Below are 18,637 nucleotides of genomic sequence, written 5' to 3'. Positions count from 1 at the left end.
ATATCGTGTAAATAATCGCGGAAGTTGAATGTAATAAAAATAATCTCTTATAGCGTTATATAAAAAGAAGCGATATTCTATATTACATATATATATATATTTTATCACTTTATTGTATTTTTAAGCTCAGCCATATTCCTTTTAGATAATGCTAATATATTACAGATATATTTTAAATTGAACGTATAGATATATCCTTTATTTTTAGAATGATATTAGAAAACGTATGAGATGCGTGTCTTTCTGAAGTGTATCTTTAATGAAGATTCGTGACACAATTTCCTTACAAACCGAATTAAACATACTTTATTTAATCTTAATGTATAGTTCTATTTATGCTTTATATAGTATGTGAGATGTTTTCATTATACTGTCATATTATATATGCAAGTCAATATAAGACTTTAACAACATTTATTTAAACTGAGTTATAGAATATATGCTCTGTGCTCAATTGTATTTATCTATAGAATGGACTTCCCGCTCAATTTTTACATATTTATACATATAGAAAGCATTTTTGTAGCCCTTTGTTCTTACAGGACTTCATACTTCAATTTCATATATAAAACTATTCAATAGAATACAAGTGTTTTAAAATTAAAGTAAAATTGTATATTGGCTTGTATTTTAGAAATAAAATAGAAACTAGAGGAAGTAATGGTCAATAAAACGAGTAAAAATGTGGCAATATAATTATACAATTTTATTTAATAATATTATTAAAGCGATTCTTGTCTGGCGTGAATTCATAGTGTCTAATAATGTTTAAAATTGAGGTCGCTGTTTGAAGCTATCATTATTCAGCTTTTCGTTTGGAAGTTTCAACTTCACACAGTAGGAGCTTATATACATATAATATTGGCACTATAAACTCGCACAAGAATCGCTTTATTATTGAATACAATTATGTAATTGTATTGCAATATCTTTGCTCGTTTTTTATTGGTTTTATTTCCTCTTTATTTCTGCTGTAGAACTAAAAATAGTTATTTTGTGTTACATTATCAATTTTATTACTGTGTTTATTTTCTTACCAACTGTTAAGATATTTTGAGAAAATGATATTTGTTTGTAACAAGAAATTATAAGGATGCGAAAAATGCAAGATACTCTCACATATTTTATACATGTACATACATGTGCATACAGTATATATACAGTATTTGTACAGTCAGTTTCATATAACTGAAAAAAAAAATTGTACCCTTTAGCATCTCATTCTTGTAACATCAACACAAATTTTTGTAAGTAATTGAGTAAGTGCTAGAAAGCATTTGAGGTAATAATAGTGAAAAGGAATTCATTAGCTTGAACATAAGGAGGCAAAGAGTATGTAAAGAAATATTTGGTCTACATTTCTATCTTGTTTAGAACAAAATATGGCCGTCTGATTCGAAGCTTTAGTTTGTGCACGAGATAATCATCATTGATATCACAAGCCGAGAGTCATATAGCCATATCTGGTCCTAAACCTTTGGTGAATACAGACTTAGAATATAAAATGTGTTTGAAAATATGGTAGCCTTAAAAATAATTAGTTTCTATGTAAACTTCTACAATGATATCACTTTATCCATTTAATGTCATAAGATAATATAATATCTCACTAGCCGATTAAGTCACTTGTTATCAAAAAATATCTCCTATAGAAATTGCAGTTTTTAAACATAGAAGTTTCATATTTTCATAAGCGAATTTCACATATGATATTTATCCCTAATAGATAATCATTCTTTGTTTTTATATACATATATATCGCAGTGTTCTCCGATTTCTAAGCGCCAACTTTAGGTATCAAGATCATAATTCGTCGAACTAAATTACACACACACACACACATACACACACATATATATATATAATGTTCTATTACGCATTTTCTCTGAACAAATTTATGATATAAAATATCTTAGGCTTTTTAGATCTCCTGCAAAGTTCCATTCAATTCCCTGTAAATTTAATTGCATTTAAAAATTCCAATTTTTAGTCTTATAACTATAAAATTATTGAAAATGATTAATAATTTGGCAGTAAAGTTAGTGACAATTGAGAGAAAATGTGCGATGTTACAAATGCAATAAATACATGTACACAAACACACACACCAAAATACTTCCATTCTAGGAGACACGTCTGAAATAAATGGTAAAAAATTGTCTAATATATAGTAAAAAATATGTCTAATATATAGCAGTGTGTCAATTATAACAAAATATATTCACAAAAGTGTACACATACATTTAATCCGCAGGATAGTGTGAATCCTTTAGAACAAAAAAATTTTCTTTTTTATAGTTTATGATTCACGATACTATGTCAATAATGTATCCCAATGAAATATACGTGTGTATGTTAAATTGACTATTAATTTTCAGCTTTGCCTTAGAATTTAATTTTAAACACACACACACATTAAATTATTTTACTCTGTGTTAGTCCCATAAATATTGGTCAACATTAATTTTAATTAACTCATTATAATATTCCTTTTTTTCTTATTAAATAAAACTATTAGAAGAACAGGTGTGTTATTAACAGAATTATATTTTTCAATTTTACTTACAAGAATTATTTATTTACTTACATCAGGATATCTTTCTGATGGAGTCCTTTAATTTGGAATCCTTCCATAATAAAAATACTTAAAAAATATAATAAATATTTATATTTCGTATGTTCCGCTCCAGAGCCTCGTGTCCACGATAACTAGACTCGGCCGAGAGCTGTGTAGCCAATCAACGTGCAGCTTTTACGGAAAAGCAGTAATCTTACTTAACTATGCATCGAGATCCGAGAACTTGGATCGATTTCTAGTAGCGTGGACACATGGCTTTAAGGAAAAATTAATTACACGAGATTCGTTCATGCTGCTTGCATTTCAAGTCTTCTTCGCTTTCTTTATCTCTCCCGAATATACAATATTTGTCTCGTTTGAGAGCGCAAAAGTGGGGGAGCAATGCGAATCATAATTGACACTCACGGGTTCAAAGTCACTAGACGCACACGCGCTTTACCAGAGAGGAGGATCCTCTCTGGCTTTACCACCCTGACTGCCGTTGGTTATTGCGCAATGCGCAACTGTTGCAAAACACGCGCCACGTGTATCCGGTGCAACACCTCGTGCACCTCTTGAATTACGCGGATAATTGCGGTGCAATTGATATATTGACAACCGCACCGAGAAACAGGCATACAGGCGTCCATGATTATTGTGTGTGTCTCTCTCTCTCTCGGTCCACATCGTCCGTCGATCAATCGTGCCGCAACTGCCACGCGTGTGGCGGCGTCTTCTTTTACCGTTTCCCGACGAGGCGCACTTTGAATCGGGCCAATTGCGCTTTTCCTAGGGCAACAGCCACCCCGTGATTGGTCTGGTAAGAGTAATAATAAGTAATAAAAGACACTATCGCGTCAATTGTCGTCTGTTGGTACACAAACACAAGACCGTAGGAATGCGGTATGCCGGGTCGGTGTGTGACTGTGACCGCGCGGTGTTTCCTACTACCATTCGGCATTCACTAGCTGCGTTTGAACTTGTACCAGTGGCGTCTATCAACGTGTCTCTCGTATTATTCCCAACTGTAGAGAGTTCCCGAATTCTCGCGCGTGTAGATCCAGACGTAGATCGTGACGGGACAATCGGCTTGAGGCTCTCGTCGCGGAAATACCGGTGAGTACAGGGGTATGCGTTAGTAGGAGGATTCCCGTTTAACGGTCAATCCCAATACGCATAAGGCGAAATTGGATAAGCGTGAGATGAATGAAAACGGAGATGAGCACTGATCTCGCTGCCTGTATGGACGGCGTGCAGCAAGCGTGATCAAAAATTCAGACGCCAAGGCTGTCTGAAAGCAGTCTCGAAGGCCGTCTCGAAGAGACCGTGAAAACGAATGTAGAATCGAAAAATTGTCAATTAAAAATTAAATAGGTCTGTACATTTTTTGCACTCATAGATTTTGCTTGTTCTCCTCTCTCTCTTTCTCTCTCTCGAACGTTCGAATATGTGAGGCCTGTTCCTTATAGCTGAACTAGTTCAGAGTTTATTTTCCTTCTTCCAGTGTAGAAAGAGAATGGATAAATTAGTGAACTAGTACGGCCAGGTCAGCTATAAAGATAACAGGCCTACAATATTTGTCTCGATTGAAAATTTAATACAAAGACGTGTCTTTGACCGAGACAAGTATCGAATTTTGTCAACGTCTAGAAACTGAAGTAATGATATCCGATCCGAAATTCTTTCGAGTCCTCTTTTTTTTTTGCAGCATACAGAATTGTAAATATTTTATTGCTGAGTGTATATAAATTCCTGACATTGCGAAGCCTCTGATTTGTGTTTGTGAAACAGATATGTGGTGTGTGTATGTGTGGTATGTTGACGCCCGCGCGCGCGCGCGTACACACACACACACAGACACAAATGATACATAATCGCAGGCAATAAGGGATAAGGTTTCACAATTCACGGTTAACTTGATTTAACCGAAATTCAATTTGCTTTATCTCTTTCTAATTTTTGAATTAGAAACAGATAAACGGTAAGTTAAACCGAGTTTAAAGTTAATTTTATATTTGTGCAGCCAGGCCTATAAGGGTACGTTTATCTTGTGACAAATTTTTCAAGCTTTTGTCTTGCTATATATTAAATTAAAGTTTGAATATTCGAGAACTTTTCTGCAGCCAATTAACACACTTAAATAATTTGTATGACAAATGTAATAGCCTACAATAATACATCAGGCATATCATAAAATAGAACATACTTATCTGAATATATTAAATATGGAAATATTGGGAACATATATGGTATTTTATGAAAACATGAAATATTGAATTGAATAATAAGATTATAAATTCTATCAAATAGCATATTGCAAAACTAAATATCTTAATTTTCAGTAACTAAATCATAATCACAAATTATTTTCTGTGTAACCATTATGTAATGTTACGTAGTAATGTCTTCTTGCAATTCTCAATAATGACAGAGATGTTGAAATTGGCGTAAAATTGAGAAAATATTTTCTCAAATATATTTTGAGCATGTATTAGAAGAATGGATTTTGATCAAAATTATTTCATTATCTCTAAAAAAAAATATAATTGATATTTAGATAATAACATATAATTGAGCAATTCTGATTTGGAATCCAGACAATTCCAAGATACGTGCCTAGCTTAGTTTAAATCAGAATTCATAAATTGGAGAAATTATTTTTCAGAAACAGTCAACTTCAATAGTTTCCTGTTTTTATCGTTAAACCAAAATGTCCAAGCGAGATAGAGAGAGAAGTTATGATAACTCAGAACCATCAACCAGTAGTGGACATCGCAAGAAGAAACCTTATGACAGGAGCGATTCGGCAAGTAGCATGTGTGATACCAGGAAAAATAAATGAGTGCTTTTTTGGAAACATTAAATTTAAAAAAACTATGTTACAGGAAATAAAATAAACTTATGAAATAGCTTATTACAATATAATTTTTTCTTGTTTTATTTACACTTTATTAAATATTAATAAATTGGAAAGTAATTACAAAAGAATAAATCAAATATCACGAATAGAATGAATCTGTATGAGCTGCCGCAATTCTAGGTGCGTGAAACGATAAAACAAAGAGTCCAATTGCTCAACAATTCATACAGAATGCAGCTGTATGAATTACATATTTAATAAACGTTTTACAATGTGCATAGTATGTACTTGCTTAACAATACAGAATGCAACAGTATGAATTGTTAAGCAAGTACACTATTTGCACATATAATATGTTTTATTAATTATTGATTCACACCTACAATTGCAGTGGCTGACATAGGCATTTTATTCGTGATATTTGATTTATTAAATATTCAAAATCAACTATTTTTTCTTGTTTTTTTAAAGAATTTTTTATTTAATTAATTTTTATCCTTGTAAATAAAATTACAACATAGAATTGTATTTTATATTACATTATTTTACATATAATTTAATTGAATACATTGTTTTTTATACAGGAGCGTTTTGAAAGAAAAGAATTAATAAAGGTTTATATAATTTTGTTTTTTATATTATATAAAATATATGCATGTATATAGAAGCTAGTTGGTTTTTTTTTAACAAGAAATTTAGATTTATTAACGCATATCTTAGTGAAAAATGACCGTCAATTATACGTTAAATCCATATTGAATTGATGTCGACGTCAATTTGATGTGATGAGTTATTTCTTTCTGAGGTATAAATAACATTTAAAAATTTATGAGAATATAATAATGTTATTAAAAATTTTAAAGAAACTTTATAAGATTTTATAAGATATAAGTTTAAAAACTTTAAAAATTTATAAGAATATAATGTTATTTTTTATTGTGACAGACTGTCAGCGAGGATGATTATTTTGCAGCAAGTACATCTTCATCTTCAAGAAATGTGCCGATGGTTGAACCAAGTAAGTTTATAATAGAAATATTTTTATTATATTTTCATCATTTAAATCATTTTTTAATTATTTTATAATTAATAGAATTTTGTATTTTTAATTAAAAACCATAGAAAATTCAAAATTTTGTATTAAAAAAAAATGAAATGAAAAATATAAATATATTTAAATAAATATAAAAAATATATTTAAATAAATATAAAAATATATATAAATATATATTTAAATTAACCAAAGTTTTTTATGTATTATAAAATTACAGGTAAAATTAAAACTGAAATCAAAACTGAAATTGACGAAAGTGAAAATGCCGGATCAACACAAGGGACACGTAGTCGACGTAAGATGGAACCTATTTTTGTTTCTAGGCCAAGTACCTTGGTAGATAAAAAAGGTCAGTAAAATTTATATTATGCTTGTATAACATATATATTACAATTTAGATAAATATGCTGAAAAGTGCAACATGATTCATTTTTATAATATTTAATTTCTATCAATTTACAGGCAAAATAGGGGCTGAAGTAAATCTAGAGTCAAATCACTTTAAATTAATGACAGTACCCAATTGGTGTCTTTATCAGTATCGGGTTGATTTCGTACCTGAAGAAGATCGTACGTTTGTCCGTAAAGGCATGCTTAGATTGCATAAAGAGAAAGTTGGTCCGCATATCTTTGATGGAACTCTGTTGTATACAAATACCCGTTTACCAGATGTAAATATATCAGTACACTGTTAATACTGCTCTGTACAAACAGAGACGCGTGGCTAAATGTTTTTAAATACGTGATATGAAAAAATTTTCAGAAAATGGAATTTCTTACAATGAGAAAATGCGACAATACACCCGTCAATATTACTATATGTTTAGTTGGTACTTTGTCGCCGGAGGATCCGCATTATAGCGTCATTTTCAATATAATAATGAGAAAGACCTTGGAATATTTACAATTACAACTGGTGGGCCGTGACTTTTATGACGCTAAGAATAAAGTTAGTAAAAAAATTATGGGAACATATTTTCTTCGTTTCATTAAATAAAAAATTTAATAATTCTAATAATTATTTTATGTAGAGTGTTGTACATCAACATAGATTGGAATTGTGGCCTGGCTATATTACAGTCATTAAACAACATGAATACAATATTCTAATGTGCGTCGAAATAACGCATAAAGTAATGCATCAAGAAACATTGTTGCATGTATTGAGGAAGTGCTACGACAGACGTAGGCATGATTATAAGGTATGTGTTATTATTAGTTTTTATTTGTACATTTTTTATTTTTGTTTCTTGATAGTTTTATATATGTATTAAAAAAATTATATTTACAAAATTTAAATTCAAGACTGAAACAACTGAAAAGTTTAGAAAGATTTATATAAATAAGTACATTTTTTTCAAGTACATTTATATTGTCTTTAAATTATGAGCAATTAAAAATGTTTTCTACACTTATTACTTTTACATAATAAAATAAAAAATAAAATAACATTAAAAATTCCTTAAGTTTCCTTTATTTTTACGTATTTGATCAATTTTTAAAAATCTTTGAAATTTAATTTAAAAATTTTTATTTAAAAATGGTACTTGTTATAGATTAAATGTTGGTGTGCATTATTTTACACTTTTATTTTAAAAATAACAAGAATCATACATACATTTTTAGGCCGATTTTTGTAACAGCGTAATTGGAATTATGGTACTTACGGATTACAATAACCATACATATCGTATTGAAGACGTGGATTTTGATACGAGTCCTTCCTCGACATTTCCCATGAAAAATGGTCAACATGTATCTTATCAAGACTACTACAGGAATAAATATAAGATTGCAATATCAGATGCTTCGCAACCAATGTTAGTAACAAGATCAAAGCCAAAACAACGAAATGCAGGTCAGGGAGATCTTGTTTATCTAGTCCCCGAATTGTGTCGCGCTACAGGTATGTATTATGTTTGATGAATGTATAAATTTTTTTTATCTAAATAAAAATATTAATTCTCATGCTTTTTATATAAATTTTTGTGTATAGATAAATTCTGTACCGATGGAACTTCTTACAGGTTTAAATGACAGCATGAGGGAGAATTTTCAGCTTATGAAAGCATTATCCGCGCATACTTGCATTGGACCTGACTCCCGTATTGACAAACTGATGAAATTTAATAATAGACTTCGTCAAGAGCCAAAAGTCGTGCAAGAGTTTAAAGATTGGAATATGACATTAGACAGAAATTTACTTCGATTTAAGGGTCGTGTATTGCAGCCCGAGAGACTTTTATTCGCCGAGAGTAAAGTTACCCCTTCTGGGGTAGGAGACTGGGGAAGGGACATGCAAAGAATGCGTTTACTACATTGTAAAGAGTTGAAAAACTGGACACTAGTGGCAAATGGACGCGACCAATATAGTGTAGAGGTGAATAATTTTCATTAAATAGATATAAATATTATCGAACAAGACACATAATATTGGAATAAAATTAATTCTGCATATACAGTTGTATATATATTGTTGCGCACCCGCGCTTCTTCATCGTAGGGTTTAAGTTTGTACTCTCAACTTTCCCTCGCGAAATCGCGAGCGTTACTGCAAAACTCGGCCACGTAACCGTCGCCGAGTGAACCACTATCGATATTTAACACGTTTTCGGAAAGACTTTGGATTTTGATTCTGCGTCTGTTTCTCGTCGCGTTGCTGCAGTATCGCCGCATATTCCGTATTTCTACGCGACTACTCCTTTAGCTGTCACACTTTTTGTATCACGACTCGGAAGAAAGTTCTAGCGTCTTGATTCGTGCCTTTTTTCCTCCATCTATCTCCGAAGGAGCCGTCGTTGAAGTAGCGACGCAGGAGACATTCGATATCCCGGACCAGTCTCAAATGTTGCGTTCGCGAGCCTCGCACTCATTCGCGTACTCCCGCACAGAAAATAATGACACTTTTAAGAACGTCTCACTCTCTTAATGTAACATACTTTTTGCAAAGAACGTTAGAAATTTGGAACATTTTCAAACGGAATCGCGACTCGACTTTTAATCGTTTTGTCTCCCATTTACACACAACATTCGCCGTCCGCAACTCTGTTTGCGATGCGGCTCGTTCTCGCTCTAACTTAAGGACCTGACTCGGCACGGGTGCAACAATATCTAAGTGTCTATGAGTCAATAACTTGAAAAAATATTCGCCGTATTAAAAAGTTGTTCATGGAAGTTTCATGCATTTTCGAAAGAGCTTTCTAACTACGTATATAAAAATTTGCCTTGGCTTTCCTTTTAGGGAGGAAAGAAAACTTCATATTCTTTGGATTCTACAGGAAAAAAAAATATATATAAACTTTATCTAGAATATTTCTTTCAAAATACTTTATCAAAAGTAAACATTTCAATTTTAAAATACAGTGCATTCAAACTAATGATAAAATCATAAATTTAACGCAAGCTTTATGTATTTTTCTCAAAGATCTTTATATTAACAAGAAAAAACAAATGTCTAGTACACGCGCTAACATGATCCTAAAAATGTTTAGAATTAAACAAAATTTTGCAGAAAAAATTAATAACTTTAAATGTGAATGGTTAACACTTTGAATATTTAATATTTAATAAAAACAGAAACTAATGAATTTTTTAATTCAATTTCTCATTCAAGGGGAGGAGCAATTCTGTGTATGTAATTAGCAGCTCCGCTTGAAACTTTCGCATGAACAATTTTTTGATACAAATATTTTTAGAGTTATTGGCTTGTAACATTTTACGTGAACTATCCAGTGTGCATATATGTATATATTACTCAAAATGTTTAATTAAAATTTTGCAGAGGTTTATACAAAAACTACAGCAGGTGTCATATCAAATATCATTCAGAATAAACAAGCCGAGCGTACAATGGTTAACACGCGAAGATAAGGCAAGCACGTATGTTGAGACTCTCGAGTACATTCTTAGTAAAAGTGTCCCGGAATTAGTATTCTGCGTAGTGAGCAATAATCGCAGCGATCGTTATGCAGCTATTAAGAAGAAATGCTGCATAGATAGACCTGTGCCGTCACAGGTTTTTCTACAAAAGAATTTAGATGGCAAAAATGCCATGAGCATCGCTACAAAGGTAGCGATTCAAATGAACTGCAAGTTGGGCGGAGCCCCTTGGACTGTCGAGAATTCGGTAAAGGGATTAATGGCTATTGGTTTTGATGTATGCCGTGACGCAACCACTAAGGGCAAAAATTATCGTAAGTATTTTTAAGTATTAGTTCGACGTTCCTATTTTAATATTCTGATAACAATTATGTCATATTACTTTAATTCTAATTTTCGTGTTCTTAAAATTTTATTCAAATATTTTAGTTATAAACTAAAGTAAAATGAAATAATTCTCGGTTTGCAATTACAGTGGCTATGGTGGCAACTGTTGACCAAAGATTGACGCGATACTTTAGCTTAATTGATTTGTACGAGGGGCATGAAAATCTTGGAGATCAACTCTGTGCGAGTATACATAAGGCTGTGATGGCTTACAAGAACTATAACAATGCTTTACCCATGCGTATAATTATCTATCGCGATGGTGTTAGCGATGGTCAGCTCCGTCAAGTTTACGAAAATGAAGTGCAAAAGCTGACGAGGAAGCTCGAGGAGATGTATTATGGACCAAATTTCAAGATGGCCTTTATCGTCGTGACCAAAAAAATTAACGTTCGACTTTTCGATAGGAACAATCGAGGAGGCAATCCTAAGATCGGTACAATTGTTGACGATGTTATAACGGATCCGCTTAAATATGACTTCTTCCTTGTATCGCAGCAGGTTAGACAAGGCACAATTTCGCCAACGTCGTACAACGTTATTTATGACAATACCGATTTAGATCCAACAACGATGCAAGCCACCACTTTCAAATTAACTCACGTATATTATAATTGTTCGAGCACCGTTCGCGTGCCAGCTCCTTGTCATTACGCGCACAAGTTGTCATTGTTAGTGGGTAAATTTATTCATAAGCCTCCAAATACCCAGCTGCAGAATCAACTGTATTTCTTGTAAGAAAAGTTACGTTTATTTTTTTTTTTCAGTATACATTATAAGATGTTTCGTTTTTCAACAAGAAAATGCTAACACATAATTTATGTTACACCGTATCATATTTGAGCTATGTATAATTGCAAATTTTTGAAAAATCACATACACTTTTTATTTGAATAATCAATTGTTACTTCTTTCTTGTTGAAAAAGCTGTATGACATCTACGGCTGAAACTTAAGATTAAGAAAAGTGGTTAAAGTGTGTTCATTTTATTTTTATATTTTCTATGTAAACCACTTATATATACTGTGCCAAACACTGTTCCAAGTATGTATTGTTATTAAGAATAATCCGCGAATAAAATAGTTATTATGAAATGCACACATTAATGTGTTATAAGTTCCAACTTTTTATATATACAATTTTTTTTTATTTTAATGTTTGGAATAGGGCTGTGCTTAGATTTGAAAAATATAATTTTAATCGAATACGGATAATCGAAAATACATTTTAATAGTATTGAAAGTTTCAGATTACCAGTGTATGATTTCAAAACGTTAAGGTAAACGTACCAGTGACTGAACGTGTATCTATAGCTAAACAAGTACACAAAACAAACACAAAAACTCATTTTTTAATGCTTTTTTTTCCATATTATAATTTAATTATTATCTTTAAATATTTTTACATTAAATTTTGATATAATAAAAAAAGCACTTGAGATTAATAAATTTTGTGTACGTGTTCAGATATGTGTTCAGTCACTGATACGTTTACCTTGTTGTCTATGTCAGATGTTACCAGAAGCTTTTGTTTATCGTATATATATGTATATCATACTACAAAGTATTTTTTGACGATATTTTTAAAACACTACTTTTAATGCACGCGCACCAAAACGTACATATTTCTTACAAGGTAATAGAATAATGCTCTCTTGTTAATATTAATAAGATTTAGAAATAAGAAGTTTGCATATCATAATATTTGATCTAGAATCTTATTTAGTTTTATGCAATTTTATTAAATGACATGGCTATTCTCAAATTGACAGTTGCTAATATTTCTAATCATTTCAGCTATTTGCTAAAATAACATGATTTTTTTTTTATTTTATGATATCAGTGATGTAATTTCAGTTTGTTTCATACAATTGTCCATCGTAAACTTAATATATGATTATTTTAGCATGTGTTTTTATCTCCGTTTTCTGTCATATGGCGTAATATAAATGTTTGTATGTGGTCAGCAATATTAAAATTTGTTTAATTAAATGGTGCTAAAATGTTATACAGTACTGTGCTATGTCAATTATATTATATCACGTCTATGTGTATAATATTCGAATGTTTCGAATGTATTTCGTGGGTGTTATTTCAATTAAGTAATTCAGGGAACAATGTGAACTTGTTAAACGGAAAGTACTTTCTTACAAATATAATAAATATATGTATTAAGATTGAATCGGACTTATTCTTTTTACTGATAATTAACTTAGTATAATAATATAATTGTTTCTAAAAATATAACTAATTTATTCCATATCAACCTGGGATAAGTTTGATCGAAAACAATTCGGAAAATTAAAAATTGAAGTAGAAGGATAATTTCGTTTTTTTTTAAGTCAGATTAGAAATTCAATTTTTAATTCTTATTAAATGAAATATTAATTCTTTAATTCAAAATACACAATCACATGATACAAATTGCGCTTTGATTTCTGTAATTTTGTAAGTTTGAATTTGTGTAAGTATTAGTCCGAGACGCGCATGATTTTTCGCGTTTCGATTATGTTTAACATGAATATATCTTTTGTTCCCAAGGAGAATGATGTGTTCACAGAAGGTTACATAAAATTAGATTAGAAATAGACGGAGTTGCATGGCGGTGCGGAATCATGGAACTAGAAGAGTTCGCGAGTGTTCAGTTGGATAAACCATTACATGATGTGAGGGTACGTGTTACGCTGTATATTAAAATGGTCATTTCGCCTTTCCATTTTCACTTGCGCGCGCGTGTAAATTTTATCAGGGAGCCCTACATATTTATAATCAGCGTGTCCGAGAACTTTTCTCCGGTATTGATGTTTCAAACGAACATCCGTGCGATTCAATTTCACGCTTCGCCGGCCTCATTTAAATAATCCTTACTTAGAATGAAGAACAGTTGCGAAAGCACTCCTTGGATGCCAACTTGGAAAGGAGACCTATAGACAGGGCGCTTCATATCCTCACGTAAGTAAATTACGCGCTTTAAATTATCATTTAATTCCGATACCTATATGAAATTTCTATACGATCGAATGATTGATATTAATGTTTCCAAATGATCCCTTGCTAATTCAAGGATACAAGCTCTCACGGCATTTGTGTGACACATTTTTTTTAAACCGCTGTTTCTGCCGACAATCAGTTTCCTTTTGCTAAAAAAATTATTCGCTACAAGTTTCTACAATGTACTCGAGCTTGCACACTGCACGCGAGAGCTGCGTTTTACATGCAGTGTTCGGCGAATCGCGACCTGTTACAACCTTGATCGGAAATGCATAATTTGCCGGCGATTGCCGAAACAAGGTCGGCCACGGCGTTAATTAAATCTCGCATAAGCGCATGTTTCCAAGGTAGCGCGGATATTCTCTCGTAATGATGTATCCAGGCGATAATAAATTTACGATCTGTCTGCAGGCAAGCGTTGAATCTCTAGCTGCTATAATCTGCAAGAAATGATTGAAAGCTTTAGCTTAAATTAATTGTATGTCAGAGCCTTTAGTATATGGTTTTAAATTAAAATTAAATTAATTTAAATTATCAATAAATCTATATATAATTATAATATCTAGAGATCACACAAATAAAAACGTAAATATGATTCGTAACGAATAAAGACAAAAATTTGAAGTACGATTGCTTGCATAAGAAGGAAGAGGAGAGAAATAACAATAAATTGTATTGAGCAAACGAATCTCTCAAAGTATTCAGTTTTATTTTCTAGAGGAAACTAATTAGCTTCAATCGTAATCAAACTTTGAATTCAACAAACAAATTAATCCTCGATCAATGTCTCACGTTAGACTTTTAATAATTAAAATTATACAAGTTCTCAAGAATTATTGAATCGATGAGTAGATCTACTGTTTCTCCCGCGCGGTATAAACAAACAGGAATTCCTATAGCCGAAAGCGACGACGGTGATCCTCTCAATGTCATCGCGTTCGGAATGTCCCCCGGCGTTTCGGGAAATACACACGCGGTCGATTTGTACGTAGATCCTGTTTCTCCGATGCCGTCGCATCGGATTGCCGGATGACGCGATCGTTAAATCATCTTTTGTGTCGCGCCAGCGGGTTACGCAACAGCGCCCTCGGCGCCGTGTGGTGCGTGCGTGTGTGTGTGTGTGTTTTGCGTGTGTGTGTGTGTGTGTGTGTGTGGGGTGTGTGTGTGTGTGTGCGCATCTCCGCGCGAGAATCGAGAATCGAGATGCGTCACGGCGACGTTGCTGCGCGTCTTCTCCCGACGGCAGCAGCAGAGAGCGGGGAGTCAACGGGGAGAGTCCCGTCTCCCCCCTCCTCAGTTGGTACGTGGGAGTCGTGGGACGCGTTCGTGTCGGTCCGTCCGTGTCGCGTATTCGCGCGCGCCCAGTCGCGCTGGTGGTACACGGCACGCACGACGGGCGCACGGCGGCCCGCGAGTCGTCGGATGTGATCGATAGAAGACACGCGGAGGAGAGAGAGAGAGTGAGATATCGGACACCCCGCGGCTACACCTACACCCGCCTCGCGCTCGCTCGCCGCCGCCGTTCAGCTGTCATCAGTTGTCATTCACGTTGTGTACTCCTCTGCGTGCGCGCGCGTGTGCGTCGTGTGCGTGTGTGCATGGAAGCGCATACTCGCGTGCCGTTCACGTGAGACATACGTATCCCCCTCCTCCCCCCCCCCCCGACCGCGATTGATCGAACCCGCCGCACTAGCTGCTGTGCGGCCGCCGATACGAGGTCGATGAGTAAGATGCGCCTCGAAAATGCTGCAAGAGGAAGATGAAGCCCCGTACGAGATCGTCGCGTCCGATCCGTGAGTATACCTCGCGTGTTTTCTTCCTCACGCGCGTTTGTTCACCCTCCGCCCCCCCCCTCTCTCGACCCGGGGACCCCCCTCGTGTCGTCGCACGACGGCACGTCGGTGTCGTCGGTCGTGTCATGTCACGTCGCGTCGATCTAGAGGTTCATCCCCTTGCCGGGGGACGAGTCGAGTTTGTTACCCTTCTCATCCCCCGCGAGCACACACACACACACCATACACACGCTCCTAAAAATAGACCATGCGCACGGTCTTTCAAGGAGCGCGCTGTCCTGTCACAGTTAAGCCGCGCTAATTATAGTCCTTTGAAGAAACGACATTCCGCGTCGTGCGCGAGACCACCGCGATCTGTCAGGATCGCGAGAGAGAGAGAGATTCGCGAATTTAGGTTAACCCCTCTCTCCCCCCCGCCCTCCGAATTTAGGTTAACCTAAACACGCCGCCTGAGGTTGCACCCCCGTAAATTTTTATCATCTGTGTATCTTGACGTATTGCACACAGGAAGTACTGACAGTCGAGACTCGACGGACTGTTTGTTTATTATATAAGTCTCATTAAATGTCGAGTCGCTTGATTTTTCGTGCATCCGTGAATTTCTCGGTTGATCACCGTACGATCGTTTCCATAATTTCTCCGAACAAATAGTTCATCAAGGTCTATTGGAAATCCCGTCAGGAATTGATCCGCTTGAAATTCGTAAACGATCGAATGTTGACATACGAACACTTTGCTTTCTTTCGTTAATTCAGAGAGATGTCATGAACCTAACCTAAGAATAAAATAAACTACAGTAAAGTAAAATATTGTATTTGATACATGTATATATGTAGTCTGATTTTTTATATACTGTGTGTGTGCTATATATATGCGTATGTACATACAAGACTAGAAATGATAATTTTTTTTTTGTAATATATATATTTTTTTTCTTACAAAAACATTGGCTTTTTTTTCAGGAAGGGAGATGAAATCCAGAAACTTAGTGTTATACAAAGTCTACCAAGTCTTTTAGCTACCGACACGCAATCATGTATGTCTCGAGTGGTACCTAAGATGCAGCAGTCTCTGGCTACTGCGTCAACAGAGTTTCACATAGCAGCATCATCCACATTCAAAACAATTTTAGAGCAGAAGCTTGTCAGCCATAATGTTTTTAGTCAGACATTCCTTCAGAGCATATTAAATTCTTTAGAGAGCCGTGACCCAGGTAAATATATATATATATATATATATATATTTTAATTAAAATAATTGTTACTTTAGAATTTTTACTAGAATACAGTGTTTTATAATTAAAAGTTGAATATATATATATATACCTATATATATATATATATATATATATATATACACTCAATTAAAAAAGCTCTATTCCAAGGTATTATTTAAATTCCACGTTATGTTTTGCATGCGAAAAAAAAAAGATTCTGAAAAATCCTATTCTGGGAATTAATATCGAGCAACTCTCGAAATATAACAATTTCCTATAAAGGTCGGGGGCTTTTGCGGCGAGCCGTGCGCAAAGACACGCGTCTAAGGGTTAATAGGTCGCGCCGAGATTAGCGGGCCGAGGCTTGACGTGCGAGAGTAAATAAGAATCGAGCATCCCCTGCATCGTTGCACAAGTCGAGCAGCAGCCTCTGCGCCAACAGGTGCATGCGCAAACGCGCGCGCAAACCTTCCGCGACTTTGGTCCTTGTTCCAGCGTCGCTTTTTTCGTCCTCCCGTCACGGTCGCGTTTAGTGACGTAATTGCGAATCGAGAGGACGGCTAATGGACGCGCGACGCGCGATCGACGTTTGCAGCTAGACGTCTAATTCAGTCCGTTCGCGCGTGCAAATCGGACCGTATTGTCCCGATACGAAGGACGATACGCTCCATCGGCGGCCAACCGACGTTTCTTATCGCCTTCCGCTGCGCGAGGAACTATGTTGTAAAATTCAATAAAACTTCACGTCACTCGCATGCGCACCAACCCGTTATACATAATCCGCGTAGGATTATTTTTTTTATCCCCTTCTCCTAAAGGTTCTTTTTACGACGAATACGAAATACATGATGCTAAACGCGAATAAAACTAGGTACAGATAACTAGGTGGATAATAGCCGAAGATCGACGCAATTTGCCCAATTGAATACGAAGACGTAATAATATGCGTTTGACACGTCAAATTGAACATTAGATCTGTTTTTCCTAGCTACATTTTATTTTACCAAAAGACGAAGACTTAAAGAATATAAGTATCTCATTTTTATTACGGGAAGCTCGAGAAAGTACAAAAGGAGGATTTTAACAGAGGAGAAGTGTTGAAATTAATTTTACAAGACTCTGAAATTCGATGATAACGATCCTTTGGCCAGAGAAAATTGCAAAGCGATAGGTAAACGTAGAATAGCAGCGCATGCCGGGGATCTCGTATAAGAGCTTCTCGTATAACATCGCTTAAAAGTTTCTCGCCGCCATCCTTGACGTCCGGAAATAAATTCGTCCGAGGACGCGACCCCAGAAAAGTAATCCGGCGTCTCCTCGAAGAGGCGGTACTCAAGGAAGTAGAAGGAATTGACCCCCATTTATTGAAATTCGTCCGAGCTCGATTTTGTCTCTCTCCCTCTGTATCTCTCATCGGATATTCGTCATTTGGGACAGCGGTAACAATCATCGCGTAGCAACTTGGTCGTCAGCGTCGATCAGTGGCGGCGCGCGTCGCGTTCCCCTCGCCCATCACACCGCCTGTGCATCCCCGGCGAGTGCATACCACCCCTTTCGCTCGTGCCTCGTTTCGCCTCCGAAGTGCCAGCTTCCCCACCCCACGTCGCAGGCACCACCACCGACGATATCCCAGTGCCAACCGCCCTCCCTCTCCCTCTTCCACGGCGTCCCTCTCTCCCCTGCTATCGCTGCTTTCTCCGCTCGTCCTCCTCGCCTCCGCTCGTTCCTGCAATCCCCCTTCGACCACCACAAGGACCGAGGTATTGATTCCCCTCGCGGTAGCAGCTCCTCTTCCCTGTTCTCCAGCGGCAGTCCGGAGCGAAGCGCGTTCGCGGCTGCGGACTTGGTGACATCCGCGCGCAAAGGAAAGGGAAGAAGGGAAGGAGAAGAAGCAAAAAAAA

At 35.4% G+C, this 18,637-nt stretch overlaps 2 protein-coding genes across 7 annotated transcripts in view; both read left to right on the top strand.

Moving 5' to 3' along the window:
- The first annotated feature begins 1,860 nt into the window (after positions 1–1,860).
- Positions 1,861–11,835, top strand: LOC105451090 (protein piwi-like). 2 transcript variants are annotated; one of them, XM_011691328.1, is made up of 12 exons: positions 1,861–3,673; positions 5,223–5,363; positions 6,002–6,031; positions 6,363–6,435; positions 6,689–6,820; positions 6,934–7,142; positions 7,235–7,420; positions 7,503–7,673; positions 8,098–8,377; positions 8,499–8,851; positions 10,253–10,664; positions 10,826–11,835. In XM_011691328.1, the coding sequence occupies exons 2-12, from the start codon at positions 5,268–5,270 to the stop codon at positions 11,473–11,475; spliced, it is 2,592 nt and encodes an 863-aa protein (XP_011689630.1). In that variant the 5' UTR covers positions 1,861–3,673; positions 5,223–5,267; the 3' UTR covers positions 11,476–11,835. The 2 variants fall into 2 exon arrangements, with proteins under 2 accessions (XP_011689630.1, XP_011689631.1); XM_011691329.1 differs by lacking the exon at positions 6,002–6,031 and having other exon boundaries at positions 1,862–3,673.
- Positions 11,836–13,007: 1,172 nt separating this feature from the next.
- The window catches only part of LOC105451091 (serine/threonine-protein phosphatase 4 regulatory subunit 4-like), an 11,846-nt gene continuing 6,216 nt past the window's right edge, over positions 13,008–18,637 (top strand). For 4 of the 5 annotated variants that reach the window (XM_011691334.1, XM_011691331.1, XM_011691333.1 and 1 more), the window contains exons 1-3: positions 13,008–13,408; positions 13,609–13,688; positions 16,483–16,733. In XM_011691334.1, the coding sequence (XP_011689636.1) occupies positions 13,352–13,408; positions 13,609–13,688; positions 16,483–16,733 (388 nt within the window). In that variant the 5' untranslated portion in view covers positions 13,008–13,351. Of the gene's footprint in view, positions 13,409–13,608; positions 13,689–15,388; positions 15,521–16,482; positions 16,734–18,637 lie in introns of those variants that run through there. The other variant, XM_011691332.1, reaches the window with a different exon arrangement.

This window comes from Wasmannia auropunctata, unplaced genomic scaffold, assembly GCF_000956235.1.
Source record: "Wasmannia auropunctata unplaced genomic scaffold, wasmannia.A_1.0 LD336053.1, whole genome shotgun sequence".
NCBI lineage: Eukaryota > Metazoa > Arthropoda > Insecta > Hymenoptera > Formicidae > Wasmannia > Wasmannia auropunctata.
Note: the sequence above shows the minus strand (reverse complement) of the source record. Positions and strands in the feature narration are given on the sequence as shown.